The sequence below is a fragment of the Stegostoma tigrinum genome, chromosome 12 (assembly GCF_030684315.1).
Source record: "Stegostoma tigrinum isolate sSteTig4 chromosome 12, sSteTig4.hap1, whole genome shotgun sequence".
NCBI lineage: Eukaryota > Metazoa > Chordata > Chondrichthyes > Orectolobiformes > Stegostomatidae > Stegostoma > Stegostoma tigrinum.
Window position 1 is genome coordinate 72831241 of NC_081365.1, and position 17445 is coordinate 72848685.

General features: G+C 40.4%; 1 protein-coding gene across 2 annotated transcripts in view; it reads left to right on the forward strand.

Annotated features, from left to right (window-relative positions):
- The window catches only part of med4 (mediator complex subunit 4), a 20929-nt gene continuing 3484 nt past the window's right edge, over nucleotides 1-17445 (forward strand). The window contains exons 1-7 of one of the 2 annotated variants that reach the window (XM_048540288.2): nucleotides 1-106; nucleotides 4408-4565; nucleotides 7602-7668; nucleotides 11432-11602; nucleotides 13910-13967; nucleotides 15269-15355; nucleotides 16153-16284. In XM_048540288.2, the coding sequence (XP_048396245.1) occupies nucleotides 4495-4565; nucleotides 7602-7668; nucleotides 11432-11602; nucleotides 13910-13967; nucleotides 15269-15355; nucleotides 16153-16284 (586 nt within the window). In that variant the 5' untranslated portion in view covers nucleotides 1-106; nucleotides 4408-4494. The remainder of the gene's footprint in view (nucleotides 107-4407; nucleotides 4566-7601; nucleotides 7669-11431; nucleotides 11603-13909; nucleotides 13968-15268; nucleotides 15356-16152; nucleotides 16285-17445) is intronic. The other variant, XM_048540289.2, reaches the window with a different exon arrangement.

Genomic DNA, 17445 nt, shown 5'->3' on the forward strand with positions numbered 1-17445 from the left:
AGGGAGGAGGGACCACCCAGTGGGCGGCACGCCCCGTCCCGCCCTTAGGGTAAAGGACTCCTGCCCCGTATGCCCAGTGGGCGTTCGAAGGGAACGTTGCCCTCAGGTAGGTGAAGGTAAAGGTAATCAGTGATAATGGGATCTGCAGATGCTGGAGAATCCGAGATAACAAAGTGTGGAGCTGGATGAACACAGCAGGCCAAGCAGCATCCCCGGAGCACAAAAGCTGACGTTTCGGGCCTAGACCCTTCATCAGAAAAGGGGGATGGGGAGAGGATTCTGAAATAAATAGGGAGCGAGGGGGAGGCGGACCGAAGATGGATAGAGGAGAAGATGGGGAGGCGATAGGTCAGTCCCGGGAGGACGGACAGGTCAAGGAAGCGGAATGAGTCGTTTATCTGCAAGTCGCTCGAATTGGGTTTTCGTGGTGCAGTGGTAACTTTAGACTAGGAGACCTAGGTATTTCCAGTCTGGCAGTTAGATGCACCATTCTTCTGCCATTCTGATATTCCTATCACTTAATCTAAACTATCAACAGCCTTTCTCCCCCAGCACTCGAACCCCTCCCCAACTGTTGCAGAAGTGCTGCTCCCCCCCCACACCTGACTTCAGTTCTGATAAGCTCATCTAGACTCTTAAACGTTAGCTTGCTTTCTCTCCATGGACGCTACCTGACTTGTTGTAGTCTCCAGCATTCCCACAAGCCCCAAAGATATCCAATAACATCTCTGAACAGAGATAGTAGGAACTGCAGATGCTGGAGAATCTGAGATAACAAGGTGTAGAGCTGGATGAACACAGCAGGCCAAGCAGCATTGGAGGAGCAGGAAGGCTGGTGTTTCTGGCTTAGACCATTCTTCATAAATCTCGAGACTCAAAACGCAGCCGTCCTGCTCCTCTGATACATCTCTGAATGTGTTGATTAGAGAATAAAATAAGACACTAGAAATACAGCAGGCTATTGAATGAAATGTAGAAAGCTAAGGAGCAATTCGAAAATAAGGAAGGGAGCTATGATGTGGACATCAGAGTTTTTGGGTAAGCACAATGTTATTAGATTAGATTCCCTGCAGTGTGGAAACAGGGCCTTCGACCCAACAAGTCCACACCACCCCTTGGAGCATTTCACCCAGACCCATCCTCATCCCCCTATAACCCACACACCCCTGAATACTATGGGCAATTTAGCATGGCCGATCCACCTAGCCTGCACATTTTAGACTGTGAGAGGAAACCAGAGCACCCGGAGGAAACCCACGGAGAGAATATGCAAACTCTGCACAGACAGTTACCTGAGCCTGGAATCGAACCCAGGTCACTGGTGCTGTGAGGCTGTAGTGCTAACCATTGAGCCACCGTACGTAGAGAGGAAGCTGGGAGATCAGTCAGAGAATGCAACGATCAGATACCGTTGGGCTGCAGGATTCCCAAGCAGAATATGAGTTACAACGACGCCACCCGAAGGTTGCAGGAACAGCAACTCATATTCCGCTTGGGAACCCTGCAGCTCAATTGTATCAATGTGGACTTCACAAGCTTCAAAATCCCTCTTCCCCCACCACATCCCAAAACCAGCCTAGCTCATCCCAGCCTCCCTAACCTGTTCCTTCCTCCCACGTATCCTCTCTTCCCACCTCAAGCCCCACCCCCATCACTTACCGATTAACCTCAACCCGCCACCTTTTTCTGATGAAGGGTCTAGGCCAGAAACGTCAGCCTTCCTGCTCCTCTGATGCTGCTTGGCCTGCTGTGTTCATCCAGCTCTGCACCTTGTTATCTCGGATTCCCCAGCATCTGCAGTACCTATTACCCTTGACCTGTCTGTCCCTCCTGGACTGACCTATCTCCTCCCTACCTCCCCACCTACACTCACCTTTACTGGCTCCATCCCTGCCTCTTTGACCTGTCTGTCTCCTCTCCAACTATTTTCTCCTCTATCTATCTTCTATCTGCACCCCCCCCCCACCGTCTCCCTATTTATTTCAGAACATCCTTTCCTTCCCCCATTTCTGAAAAAGGATCTAGGCCTGAAACATCAGCCTTCCTGCTCCTCTGATGCTGCTTGGCCTGCTGTGTTCATCCAGCTCTACACCTAGTGCTGTGAGGCAGCAGTACTAACCACTGAGTCACCGTTCTTTGGACCTCACTGACAACTTGTATTGCAATGCTCCTGACAGGCCATTAGAGACAGACCCATCTCTTGCATGGGAGCAAGCTGCATCTCGAGGCTTTTTGCTCGTTCCCCTTAGCATTTTGGGACTGTCTGGATCCTCACAGCACGTCTGTCCTGCGTTGCCTTCCTGCATATTGCCGTATCATTCAGAAAGGGTAACCCTTTAATATTTCTGTCTTGCCTGTCTTTCATCAGGGACACAAAGCTAGGCAGCTTGTCATGGTTCAACAGTTACCTTTGACTTGAATGAGGACTACTGTCTTTAAACTTTGAAACATGGCATTCAGTTAAGGCACACTTAGTGCTTTAATCACACAAGCTGCCTACAGGCTGTAAGTATGACATTGATATAGCATGATGCAAGACAGTTTTATGTCCACCCCCTTGACTGATCACTTCTGACAACCATGACAAGCTGCCTAGCTTTGTGTCCCTGATGAAAGACAGGCAAGACAGAAATATTAAAGGGTTACCCTTTCTGAATGATATGGCAATATGCAGGAAGGCAACGCAGGACAGACGTGCTGTGAGGATCCAGACAGTCCCAAAATGCTAAGGGGAACGAGCAAAAAGCCTCGAGATGCAGCTTGCTCCCATGCAAGAGATGGGTCTGTCTCCAATGGCCTGTCAGGAGCATTGCAATACAAGTTGTCAGTGAGGTCCAAAGAACGGTGACTCAGTGGTTAGCACTGCTGCCTCACAGCACCAGGGACCCGGGTTTGATTCCACCCTTGGGCAACTGTCTGTGTGGAGTTTGCGTATTCTCCCTTTGTCTGAATGGGTTTCCCAGGGTGTTCTGGTTTCCTCCCACAGTTCAATGACGTGCAGGCTAGGTGGACTGGCCACGCTAAATTGCCCATGGTGTTCAGGGATGTGTAGATTCAGTGGGTTTTTGGGGGATGGGTCTGGGCGGGATGCTGCAAGGGTCGGTGTGCACTTGTTGGTTCGAAGGGTCTGTTACCACACTATAGGGATTCTATAACCTGGTTTCATGTGACTTCTGACCTTGATTTACAGATGTTCAGAATAAATGAGATCAGTCTTCAAGCGATAAGTCTATCATTCTCCCAAGTCTGAAGGGATTGGGGGTTTTGGGGAATTGTGAACTGTCTAGATTGCCTGAATTTGTGAAGTCAGGCACTTTGGGGGAGATGGGGTAATAGTAAATGTATTATAATTAATTGCAAGATTGCGTAAATGATTAACTGTGGGGGATAACAACTTGTGGTTAGAAGTACATTAACTCCTACAGTCATCAATTTTAATATTTATCTTGCCCTGATGTCTACCCCATTTGATAATGTCTGAATTTGTGAGAGAAGCCAACATGCTCTGCATAGCTTCTGACAGTCCTAAGTAATTCTGTGGAACAAGATAATGTAAATTGTAACTATTGCTATCATGTGAAACAAAACTACCTTGTTATGTAAAACAAGTGCCTCTTCTGTTTGGACTCACAATTTTGATTTCCTCTAATATTGTTTTCTTCTGCGCTGATCTTTGAAGTCTGTACACAGCAGAGCCTGAAGTCAGTGCTAGAAATTGCAAGGCACACTAATCAGTGTGTTCAGATCCTTGGAGTGGCGAAACAGCCATTCAGATTCGAGGGCACATGCTCACAGAGGATCTATCTTCTATTACTGATAATTAGACAGGTCCTGGACTCAGCAAATAAAAACTGAAAGAACTGTGGATGCTGTAAATCAGTAGTAGAAACAAATTTCTGCAAAATCTCAGCAGGTCTGGCAGCATCTGTGGAGAGAAATCAGAGTTCACGTTTCAGGTCAAGTGACGCTTCCTCAGAACAGACCATTCCTAGACTCAGCATATTGGTGGCCACAAACTATCCAAACCAGAATGCAACACTATCCCAACTAGGAAACACAGGTGTTGGAATAGAAATATGTTTATTTATTTTTCTAATTATTCCTGTAAACTGTAATGCTGGACATTTTATTTATTTTTTTCCCTTAAGAATGTGAACTTAATATGTATCTCGGTATCTTTGTACCTACGTGGCGACTTGTAAACTTTTCACTCATTTGAGTACAATAAAACTAATCCAAATTACAGTTGAACTCCATGGAATTGTAGGTAAAGGTTGTGAATGGTCTGAAATAAAAACAGAAAGCGAGGAATCAGCAAATCAGGCAACATCTAGAGTTTGTATTAATATATATTCATGATGATAACACAAACTGTGAATTACTGTATTTCTATACTGTTATTCCTAGTAGAACAGAGTAAATTTGGCACCAGCTGTAGCTCCCACAGCCTGACCTGAGACGCGCAGACGCAGTGGCGGCAGTCAGCTGGCGGTAATGGCGGCTTCGGAGAGGAGTACCAAGGAGAAGCTTTTGGCTCTGCTGGACGATCTGGAAGTGTTGTGTCGGTAAGAGGCCGTATTTTGCGCCCCGAGGAGTGGATTGTGATAGAGTGTCTGCCTATTTTATTTACAAGGGATTTCCGGCCCTCGGCTCCAACGTCCAGGGCCCTCTGACTGGCTGGAAAATACCGCGGGGGAGACAAAACATTGAAACAGGGATGTGGAAGGAAGCTCTGGAGCACTGAGGCTGAATAAAAGATGATGGGACGGGAGAAAGCATTTGGTGAGGGATATAAGGCAGAGGGAAGGAAAAGCGTGTTTTTTAATTTGAAGGAGTTGAGAAGCCAGTCGAGCTCTGGGTGTTCAGATTTCAGAAGATGGGAAGTTGGCATTTCAGAATAGTCTAGAGAATGATTTGAATACCACCAAACCTGTGTAAGATTTTGTATTACTTTTCAAAATAAATTAAGGATTGGTGCCAGTAAAAAATGACCGTGGACTTGATGTAAAAATCCAATTAGTTTAGTTTATAAATTTAAATACGAGAACTCGTTTCTCTGTGATTCCATTCATGCATTCATACAGATGGTTCTTTTCTTTAAACTTAAGCAGGTGTGAAAGCCAGTTAAGTTGTATTAAGTTATTCCCTAAACACGAAGATAAGTCTCAGAATAACTAGGGACAATAAATGCCACTTGCACCCCCAATAATTAATTTAATTTATACAGTGTTGGTTCTTTGGCTGTTCTATTGATTTGCAACTATAACTTCCAAAAGGAATGTGGAAAATTCTATTGAAATTCTATCGCCATTTTAGAGATCCATGTGCAATACAGAAAAGGCCCTTTGGCCCATCAAGTCTGTGCTGACATTACTACCATTAAAAGTGTGTTAATCCCACTTTCCTGCACTCGTCCCATATCCTTGAACATTACGATATTTGAAGTATTCATCCAAATTTTATTTTAAAGGTTGTAAGGGTTCCAGCCTCCACTACCTTTCCAGACAGTGGTTCCTGATTCCCACCAATAGCTAAGTTTCTCCAATCCCCTCTGAATCTCCTGCCCCTTACTCTAAAACTATGCTGTCCTGTGATTGACCCCTCAAGCAAGGGGAACAGTTGCTCTTTCTTCACCCTGTTATACCCCTCAATATCTTATACACTTCAATCATGTGCATCCATCAGTATTCTCTGCTCTAAAGAAAATGATTCAAGCCTTTATAATCTCTCCTTAAAGCTCATTTTCTCCATCCCAGGCAACATACTGGTGACCCTCCTCTGTAGCCCCTCTAAGTGATGTCACATCTTTCCTGCGGTGAGGTGACCAGAACTTCACACAGTTACTCCAGTTGTGGCCTGACCAACACGAAATACGACTCCATCATTATCTCCATGCTGTCATACTTGATGCCATGACTGATGAAAGCAAGTGTCCTATATGCTTTCTTAACTATCCTATTCACATGCTTTGCTGACGTCAAGGATTTGTGAATAATTATTCCAAGATGCCTCTGTTCCCCTAAACTACCCAGTATTGTTAAATATTCCTTCCTCATGTTTCTTCTGCCAAAGTGCATCACCTCGCACTTTTTAGGATTAAATACCATTTGCCACTGGTCTGCCCATCTGACCAACCCAACTATTTCTTCCTGTAAAGCTACGAACCATCTTCACTATTAACCCAGATATATGTAGACAATATTAGGCAGATTTTTAAATGGTTCAGGAGTGGAGTGAAGAGGTACTAACTTTTGAAAAGTTGTGGTGTTTTTCACATTGAGGGGAAATAACATTTCTACTTAGGTCTTTTGTATTTTTGGCAGCTTGATTGAATGCTCATAAAGAATTGAAACAAACAAATATCTTGGACATAGGACAGCGTTTTCACTAAATTAGCTGAAACCTCACAAATTGTGAGGTCTTTCAGTTAGGTCCTTCTCATTCCTTTTTAGCATGTCATCTTTGCTTCCTTAAGAAAAATCTATACTTAAATAACCATGTTGTTTCATATTTGCCCACTGTTTCTCTTTGGCAAGAGCAAAATGTTACCAGTTGCATGTTACTTACGATGAACAGTGTTGAGGCATAGCATATCTGTTTTCATGGCCATGCCCAGCTGTGCATCTTCCCCAGAAGTACTGAACATCCATCTTCCATCTTTCCATCCATACCTTACACAACTGATTATTCATTTTGATTGAACCTGGGCTTTGAGTTTCAACAAACAGTTTGTCATTTGGGGCTGGGCATGGAGGTGGGGAGGGAAATTAATGACCTGTCTCACTCGACACCTTTTATCTAAATCATATCTTGTTCACAAAATACGTACAAGTACATTACATGACACTTCAGTTTTCCTCTTGATTTTACATGAAATGTATGTAAGGTCAGTTTCTTTCAATATGATAGTGGCACCCTGAGATACCTCACTACAACTTGAATTACTCTTGTATTTTCAATATTTTGCTTGATGTTCACATTTGTCAGTAGGGACCACTGTTAGTGGATGTCAAGTGCACGTGTGCAACAGGCTATGATGCAGCATTGTACATAAAACACTGGAAGCCTCAATGTGAGACAAAATAGATCTCAGGGGAAGCAGGTACTACTACATCATTGTAATTCTTGCAGTATCTGAAGGGATGAATGTCTCTGCCCGTGGTAAAGATTTTGTCTGAAGTAAGTTTAAGCATTTTTTTTTACAGTTATTCCTGGGTGTGAGAACATGACGATGAAGTACTTATGATGTGACAAAAAAAATGCACAACTATGTCAGTTCATTGAGCCAGTCAATAATATTGACTGACCTAGATCGCTGCAGTAGAATATGTTGTATAAAAGTTGTTGCCACGTTGATTCAGAGCAGACACAAAGGAACATTTTCTTTATTTCTGACTGTGCCATACTTAACTTGGAAGTACTTCATGTTGTTGTTGGTTGCAAAAAATAATGTTCTTTTTCTGGTACTGAGGATATTTCAGCTTTGATAAATGTATGAAGTAATATGAATTTGTATGGCCAGGTTAGTGAAAAATGTTTTTCTCCAAGATCAGGAGTCATGAGTTAATTTCCTTGCTAATAATATTATTTTCTATCCTTAGGGAATTGATTGAACTGCTTGCACTATCCAGAAACCAGAAAATTGCACAACCAGGAGAGGAAAATCAGGTGAGAAATGAAAGATTTTAAAAAATACAAAAGAACTGCAGATGCTGTAAATCAGAAACCTAAACAGAAGTTCAGAGGAAGGGTCACTGAACCTGAAACATTAACTCTGATTTCTCTCCCCAGATGCTGCCAGACCTGCTGAGCTTTTCCAGCAATTTCTGTTTTTGTTGAGGAATGAAAGATGACTACCTCGGGCATTGCATTTAATCTTGAATTATTTCTAAGATGCTATAACTCCCATCACTGCAGGAATAGTTGTTGTTCATTCAACCCACATTTGTAGCTGCTGGTTTGTGTGCAATTACTGTTGGCAGGATGGAATTTTTCTCTATCTGGACTACTATATTAAATCACATTTTGTAGACCTGCCTATTTATTACCACCTTGGATGAGAGTGAGTGGAGGTATTAATAAATACATCCATTGCCAATGAAGAAATGGCTTTGCCAACAGAGGCGTTAACACTGCTGACTCCTCTGCACCACTCTGACAACACCCACCCCCACTCTCACGTTGCCACGTTCTATAATATGTCAGACCGTGAAGATAATTTATATAAATTATTTTATTTAAATTCTACTTTACCCCCAGGATATTAAGGTTTTGTTCAGAGACCATGTACCAGTGAGTAGGTCATTTAAAATGTGTTTTGCTTGATTTTTACCAAAAATATAATCAATTCTCCATATTTTCTGCATCAGTGGAACAAAGGAAGTAGGAGCAGGCTTAGGCCAATTGGCCTAAGAAGCGCATTCTACCAAGTCAAACAGAGCATGGCTGATTGTCTATCTCTACATTTTCCCCAATGTCCTTACATCCCTGAATTTGTTCGTGTCCAGAAATCTTTTTATTTATATCTTGAATATGCTCCATAATTGAGCTTCCACAGACTTTGGGCTAGAGAATTCAAGAGATCTACAACCCTCTAAGTGAAAAGATTACTTCTAATCTTGTTTTTAGTGGCATTCCTTTTATTCTGATAATATGTCCGTGGTTCCAGACTCACCAGCCAGGAGAAACGTCCCTCAATATCTACCATATCACACCCTGTAAGAATTTTGTACGTTTCAATGCAATCACTTCATATTCTTTGAAGCTGTAGCAAATATAATTCCAATTTCTTGAATCACTTTTCATAAGATGCTTCTGTCAGGCCATTGATTAGTGTGGTAAATCTCTGTTGCACTCCCTATGTCAAGCACATCCTTACATAAGGAGACTATATAAAACTATACATTGTACTGCATGTGTGATCTCATTAAGGTTCCATATAATTGCAGTGAGACAACTTTACTCCTGCATTCATGGGGACTAACATATTGTTTTCCATGCTAAGCATTTGATGCACCTGTACCCTAGCTTTTGAAAATCATGAAACAAGGACGCCCAGGTCCCTTTGGACAGCAACACTTCCCAAACTGTCATCATTTAAGAAACACTTCTTCTTTCTGTTTCTCCAACTGAAAATGTAATGTATGATCTGGCTGGATAGCATGCAAAACAATACTTTTCACTGTATCTTCGTACATGTAATAATACTAAATCAAATCAAAATTGATAGCTTCACGTATATTCATATTTTATTCTATCTGCCATGTTCTATGCCCTGCGGTCCTCACAAGTCAAATTCCAACCTCATTTTGTGATATCAACAAACTTGGAAATTTTACATTTGGTCCCACACAGTTATCATTGATATAGATTGCTACAACACATCTGATTCTTGTAACTCACTCACTGGTAACAGCATGTCGTTCTGAGAGTGACCCATTTATTCCTATTTTCTGTATATAAACAATTCTCGATCTACAGCAATAGATCATCCACAATTCCTTGTGCTTTAATTTTGTTTATCTGTTATCTTTTATCTGTTGGACACTGGGAATCTCATTTATTGAAATTTCCTGATTATTTATCTTCATTCCCTGAATTGTCAGATCATGCTAATAAATGATAGGTAAAGTGGAAATGTGAACTTGTAACTGTTTAAGGTCTGTGCCAGAGCTTAAAATACACAGAATGGTCACTGGATCCATTCTGGAAAGCAGCCAAATCACCCATGAAAATTCAATCACGAGGGCAACAGATCTGGAAAAAGTCATCACTGTATAACTTGAATAGTCACAATTGGTGAAGAGCTTCTCCTTGAATTACGGGGTAATCATGGTCTGTTTCTTGAGTTTGCTGTTGATGGGTTCACAGTGGACTCCTCAGCAGCAAACCTGAGAGAAGCAACATGTGACTGGAGGAGCAGCGCTGTGGTGAGAGGTGGAGGTTAACAAATCTGTTCGTGCTGGAGCATTGCCGAATGTAGGGTGGCCGGTGCAATCAGACCAAAGGAAATGTGGCTGGAGACCTGAGCAAGCAGTGACACAATTAGGTGGTCAGGGAATGTGAGACTGGAGGGAGCACTGGGCAAAGTAGGACTGCCAAGGCCAAAGATAGTGTAGCCTGAGATTAGCTAGTAAGCAAGGCCAGGGCCTAGAGACTGGTGCAAAGGGGTTGTGGAGAGGCACTTTAAAGTTGAAAGATGGGGATGAAGAGAAAAGGACTGCAAAAGTGGGGATGAGGAACTGAGGAAGGGTCACCGGATCCATAACATTAACTCTGATTTTTTTCTTTACAGATGCTGCCAGATCTGCTGAGCTTTTCCAGCAATTTCTATTTATGTTCCTGTAGTTAACATTTTAAGTTTTATTTCACAAAGGTATACATTTACGTGCCATCACCTCTTAAATTGTTTCATATACTGTCAGTTGTTTCAATTTAAATATTGTGATGACTGAAATTAATGCTCTTATTGAATGATGTGGCTTCAAGTTTAATGGAGCAGTGATGACTATTGAGTATATTTTGAATTCTTCCAATTATGCTTCTGTGCAAGTCCCAAATATCCCATATGTCTACACAAACGCCAAAGGTAATATTACTATAAGACTGCTTCACCTATTAAAGGTATTAGTGTGAATTTAAATAGAGCCTTTGAAAACCAAAACATAACCCCCAAATCTCAAGGGGAGTCCTCTGAACTGCGCAGAATTGATTGCATATGTCAGCCAACTTATTTGTTTTAATACAGCATTTGACACTGAGTATTCTTGTTGAGGCACAAATAAACAGTCTTTCTAAGAAGACCATGTTGCTGACAGTCTTCAAATCTTATAAAAATTGATTAGATTTGTTTAAAAGAAAACTCATGTCCAGATTGACTAACAAATTGGTGACCGTTACTTAGTGTAAAGATGTAAGCTTAATGACATTGCTGGGTATAATTGCTTCCAGTGTTTCCGTGTTATTATTGATTCTAGCTATGGCCTACATTGGCACATGATGAGTATATGTTTCCCCTCATGGGGGAGTCCAAAACTGGACGCTGTTTAAGAATAAGGGTCACCTGTTTAAGACACAAATAAAGAGAATTTCTGCTCTTAGAGGGAACGCTAATCTTTGGAATTCTCTTCCGCTGAGGGTAGTGGAGGCTGGATCATCAAATATATTCAAGGCTGATTTTGATCTACAAGGGAGGGGGTCAGTAGGAAGGAAGTCCCAAACAGATGAATAGGTAGCAAGTTCAATGGACCGCTGAATGGCCTACTCTCGTTCCTATTTTTTTTATAGTACTAAAATCCAGTAAGTATGAAACTAATGCATAGAGGATCTCAAAACAACTTTCTACCACCAATTTTAAAACCCAATTAGTTTAAGTAACTGAATAATGCCAAACAATGGCAGTATCATTTATATTGTAATATTTGTTTTTCAGATCCTGGATCTGTTGATTCAGAAAGATGGAGAATTTCAAGAAATAGTAAGAGTAGCAATGGAACAAGGCAAAATCCAAGAGGAAATGCATCTTCTGGAGAAAGAGGTAGAAAAAAGAGATGGTGATATCCAGCAGTTACAGAAACAGCTCAAAGAGGCAGAACACATATTGGTGAGTTACAGCTATTTGGAAATGTACAAATTTAACAAGTCTTAAAACCTGAAGCGGACTCTTCTGTTGAATATTGGGAATTCACAGATAATTGAAGGTTCCCTTATCTTTCCCTTTGCCTTTCTAAGGTTTCAGTCAGATGTTGTAAATGAATCTAATCAAGTTCTCAAAATGTGGAGATAAAATATGACTTTTTCTACTTCATAAATCTCTTGAAACTGTTTCATGGGAGCTATAGAACTGGTTACAGCACAGTTGGAAGCTGTTCAATCCTCAAATCGATGTCTCCCCTGCACAATTTAGCCAACACTTTTATTCTTTCCCTGTAACTTTAACTGTTTTCGCCTCACGTGCTTTTCCAATTTCCTGCTGAGAAACCCAGATGAATCTCCATCCATGCCCCCTTCAATCAGTGAATTATAGATTGCAAGCAATCACTTTAAATGGGTGTCACCTGGTTTCTAATGCTTTGACCACTGGGAACTTACTGTGTAGACCCCACATCGTTTTGAACACCTCTACCACATCTGTCAATTTTATCCTCTCTAAGAAGAACAACTTCAGCCTCTCCAGTTTAACCAGCAAGTGAAGTGTCTCATCCCTCGAACCATTCTTGTAAATATTTTCTGCACCCTCCCTGTGCCTTCACATCCTTCGTTAAAGTGTGGTGCTCAGAATTAGATGCAATTCCGTATCACTACTCCAATTTATTTTTGAAACATCATCATGACCCCCTTAGTTTTGCAGCCTGCTCTGCCACCTTCAACACTTTGTGCACGTATACTTCTCGAAGTCCTTCTGCTCCCACATAATGCATCTCCTTTTCTTTCCTACCAAAATGCATTACTTCACATTTCTGTGAATTAAATTTCCCCTGCTGCATATCCATCCACTCCACTGTCAACTTGAAGTTAATTACCATCTTCCTCACAGTTCACTATATTTTCAAGATTGTGCCACCTTCAAATTCTTAAATTGTGCCCAATACAACCAAGTCTAAATCATACATAAATTCAAAAAAATGTAATGGTCCTACCTAGTACATATGCTTGGAGGACTTCACTAAGAATATAAGAAAGGCTTGCTGACACCCATTAGTGTGCGCACTAGTAGTGATGTTTTTCATAAATATATTTAAACAAACACTAACATCTAAAAGTGAAACGAGAAGTGAAAATATATTGTGTAAGGGAAAGTATTAAACACAGGATTTTAATTTTATTTTTAATAATTAGCGTAATATTGCACAGGCATGTGCTTTTGGAAATAATCGGTAGTGAGCATACCGTGTCGGTGCTGATTATTTGGATATTTGTGTCAGCAAACATACTGTATTGCAGAAGTAAGTTTGTGAAGTAGAATAGACAAGATGGTTCATTAAAGTTTTGGTAGTTGTAAATTATTGACTCCATTATTTTGGCTGTTCATGCTAAGAAATTGCTGCAGATGAAGAGGATATAGTTCATATCAGTTAGTTTTTCTTTGAAATTCTAAAGTTCGTTCATTAAGTAATCAGTCCCCACCTTGGAAAGTGCTATCAAATAAACGTTTTTTTCAGAAAATGTTATCGCCCACAGCCACACACTCTCAGCTTGCTGTTCAGTTTTAATGCCTTCTATTTTTGTACTTGATGTACCTAATTTAGTGACCTAACTTTTTGCTTCTCAACCTGTACATTCAATCAGTTATATTTTCCAGTGGGCTTTCATGCTGTACTTGCAATAGTTGCATTTCTCCATTTATTAGCCCCTTCAGATAAACATTTCGCTTCAGTTATCCTATAGGACTGGTGGCTGACTTTGAACATCAGAATTTTGTTTTCATTCAACAAGCTACCAGTTGCAAAAGTCTGATTCTTTTGGCAGTGCTGCATATGATCATGGGACATACCTGGTTCCTTCATACTCTCAATCTATCATTTTTCCAGATACATAGGACAGTATCATAAGTTGAATGCTTGTCTTTATTACTTCAGCTCGTTGAAAGACTTCAGATAGAATTACTCACTAAGATGCCATAGAATTCATCTGAGCCTATGACTCTTATGTGGATACTATTTTGGTCTTCATTGCATCTTGCTCTTATTTTTCAGAAATTTGTTTGAAACCTATGTTAATATGTAAGCTTAACTTAATGTTTTTAAAAGTTGCCCTTTCCCAAGATTTCTCAATTAATGGGGCTCCTTAACCAGTTTAATAGTTGCTGTAGAATAGCAACATTTAAATCTGCACCTTTGGTCTATACTTAAAAAAAAAAAGTGAATTTGTTCCTGTTAAAAGAAGCACTAATTGTGTTCATTCTTTTCAGGCAACTGCTGTGTATCAAGCCAAAGAGAAATTAAAATCGATAGAGAAAGCAAGAAAAGGTAGACATTTTCAACTGGAAAGAAACTTTGAACCATTGCAGTTACTGAACTGCAAAGACAATTAACAAAGGTCTAATAATAAGACTTATTTCTGAATGAAGTTGTGATAATTAGAACACAGAATATAAGAACTAGGAGCTGGATTAGGCAGTTCTCTGTGAGCTTACTCTGCCATTTAATGAAATCAGTCTCTTTAATTTCATTTCAGCCTCAATTCCACTTTACTGCCCGCTCTCCAAAATCCTTCATCCCATCACGACTTAAAAATCTGTCCATTGGCTTCTTAAATTTACTTAATATCCCAAGATCCACTGCACTCTGACGTAGTGAATTTCACAGATTGACAAGACTTTGAGAGAAGTAATTTCTACTTGTCTGCTTTAAATATGCTATACCTTATCCTAAAATCATTTCAGATCTTAAAAAAATGCTTTTGGATTAGTGTGTGCTGATACGAATTTTTCAATATTTGTGAAGGCTGTCTGCAATCAGTGCCAGTGTTAATGCGCTGATAACCTAAGATTAAATTCTTCTCTTGTTTTAAAAATTAATTAATGGGAATGTGGGCATCACTGGCTAAGTCAGTATTTATTGCCTATTCCTAACTCCCCTGCAGAAGTTGATAAGTTGCCCTCTTGAACCATGTAGATCTTGGCATAGGGACACCTACAGTGTTTGGCGGCGGGGGGGGGGGGGGGGGGGGGGGGTAGAAGGAAGGAGTGAGGGTGGGGGGGGTGGGGGAAGGAAGGAGTGAGAAGGAAGGAGTGAGTTCCAGAATTTTAATTCAGTGCCAGTGATGGAATGCTGATTATAGTTCCAAGTCAGGATGCTGAGTGGCTTGGAGGGGAACTTGAAAAGATGTCCCCTTGCATCTGTTAACTTTGTCATTTTAGGTGACTAGACATTGTGGGTTTTAAGTTGCTGTTTGTGGAACCCTCTTGCAGAAAAATTTCTGATAGCATACCCTGTTTAGTTTTTACATTAGAGGACATAATTAAAACATCCTTTGTAGCAAGCTTTTTGTAATTCTTTTGAAGTTTTCTTTAGGGTTAGTTGTACTTTTTAAATATACGTACATATTCATTATACAGTCACTGTAGCGTAACACTTTGTGTGCTTTGGATGTCTGGTGAATAGCTGAAATGTGATCTGCAATAGAGTTAGCATTAGTGTTCTGGCTTCTTGTGTGAGTAAATACATTTTTTAAAAATTCAACAATATTTTTTCTGGTGTGGCAGCTAAACTTACTGATCTGATCTTTCAAAATACAGTAATAAGTTATGTTTCTGTTTTCTCTGTAGGTGCCATCTCATCTGAAGAGCTTATTAAATATGCACATCGGATAAGTGCTAGTAATGCTGTAGCAGCCCCATTGACATGGGTTCCAGGTACCAATTTAAATGTTATTGCTCATTATTTTGATGAAATGCTATTCTTGGTGCATTCACAGCTCAAAAGGAGATCATTTTACCTGTACCAACTATCTCTGAAGCAGTTGTCCACTTGTTCCCATTTTCCTGCTATTTCTCCACACCCTTTTAAAAGTTTTGTTTTTCAAATATTTATCCACTTCTATTCCATTGAAAGCCATAAATGGATTCTGCTTGCACCACTGTGTCTGGCCTAGTATCCATATCATTGAAACTCTGTGTTTGTAAAAGTAAATAGTTATTGCAAACATTTAATTGTTTTCACGATGATCTTAAATAGTTACTAACTTGACAAAGGGTGGATGTTGATTTTCTGGATTTACTTACAAAAATCCTCTTTCAATTCTGACATGTTCTGCAATGGTGTATTCCTTTGACTATCTGTTGTTTAAAAATAATGAGTTGCTAGATTCCTCAGCGCAAGTGGGAGGTATTGTGTGATTTCTGTACCATCATTATGATACTTGTAAATGATTTTTTTTTAAATCAAGAGCATTCCGATTTCTAATGAATTATTCTCTTTAAGGCAAATTGCTATCAACAGGTTTTGTTTAATGGGGACAGGAACTGAAGTTTACTTCAGTAACAATTAAACTTATTACTATGCTTCCAATTGTAGTATGCTGTGCATCACTGAGGACTCTGAAGGTTGTGTTGCCTGCTTCGTACCAGAGATAAAGTCATCACCCCACAGCTGAGTATAAACTTTGAAGACATGGATGTGAATAATTCTTAGCATTATGCATTTAATATAGGTGATCCACGGAGACCTTACCCTACTGATCTGGAAATGAGGAGTGGTCTTTTGGGACAGCAAAGCAACCTATCTACCAATGGCGTGAATGGACATTTACCTGGGGATGCATTAGCTGCAGGCAGATTACCAGGTAAAAGCAGTTGACAGTTTACTTAAAAAAAATTATAAGACAAAACAAACTGTAACTATATGTAGGAATCTAGATTGGTACTATTGACTCTGAAATGAGGGTTAGGCCACTAGATCTTTTCATTTAGCTTACTTTGTGTCATTCTTTGATCAATGATTTAAAGTCTTTGGGCAGATATCGTCATATCCTGATCTTGTTGTGAAAGATTGTCATGGGTGGTTTCATTTTCCCATCAGTGCTACATTAGCTAATCCTAGCTGGTGTGGTGGATGGACTAGCAGTTAAGAAGGGGAAATCCTCTTCAGATTCTGATTGCTATAAAGTTGAAATTGCATTTGCATGACCATAGGAAGAGCATTGGCTCTGCTGTCTATTGTGTTAGTGGTGAGCACTCATTTCGCAGCGTTCTAAATAAGGCCTTAGCAATCTCTCGTACAGCCATAACATGATGCCCCAACTCTTGTATTCACTGTTTTGATTGATGAAGGCAAGCATACCAAATGACATCTTCACCACCCTGTCTACCTGTGGCACCACTTTAAGGAACTAATTGCTTGCACCTCTCTCATTGAAAACATTCCCCAGGGTCCTACCATTAACTGTATAAGTCCTGCCCTGGTTTGTCAGACCAAAATGCAGCACTTGGCATTTATCTGAATTAAACTCCATCTGCCATTCCTCAGCCCACTGACCCTGTTCATTACGATCCTATTGTACTCTTAGATAACCTCTTTCACTGTCCACTATACCACCAATTTTGGTGTCATCTGTAAACTTACTAATCATGCTTCCTATGTTCTCATCCAAATTGTTTATATAAACAGTGGATCCAGTACCGATCATTGTGGTACACAGCTGGTCACAGGCCTCTAGTCTGAATAACAACTCTCTGCCACTACTCTCTGTTTGCTACCGTCAAGCCAATTTTACATCCAACTGACTTGCTGTCCCTGGATCCCATGTCATCTAAACTTAATAATCATTCCATCATGCAAAGGTTTGTCGAAGGCTTTGCTAAAATCCATGTGGACATTTGATTTTCTGTCTTCATCTGTCTTCTTGGTCACCTCTTCAAAAAATACAGTCAAGTTTGTGTGACATAATTTCTCCTGCACAAAACTGTGCTGACTATCCCTAATCAGTTCTTTCCTCTCCAAATGC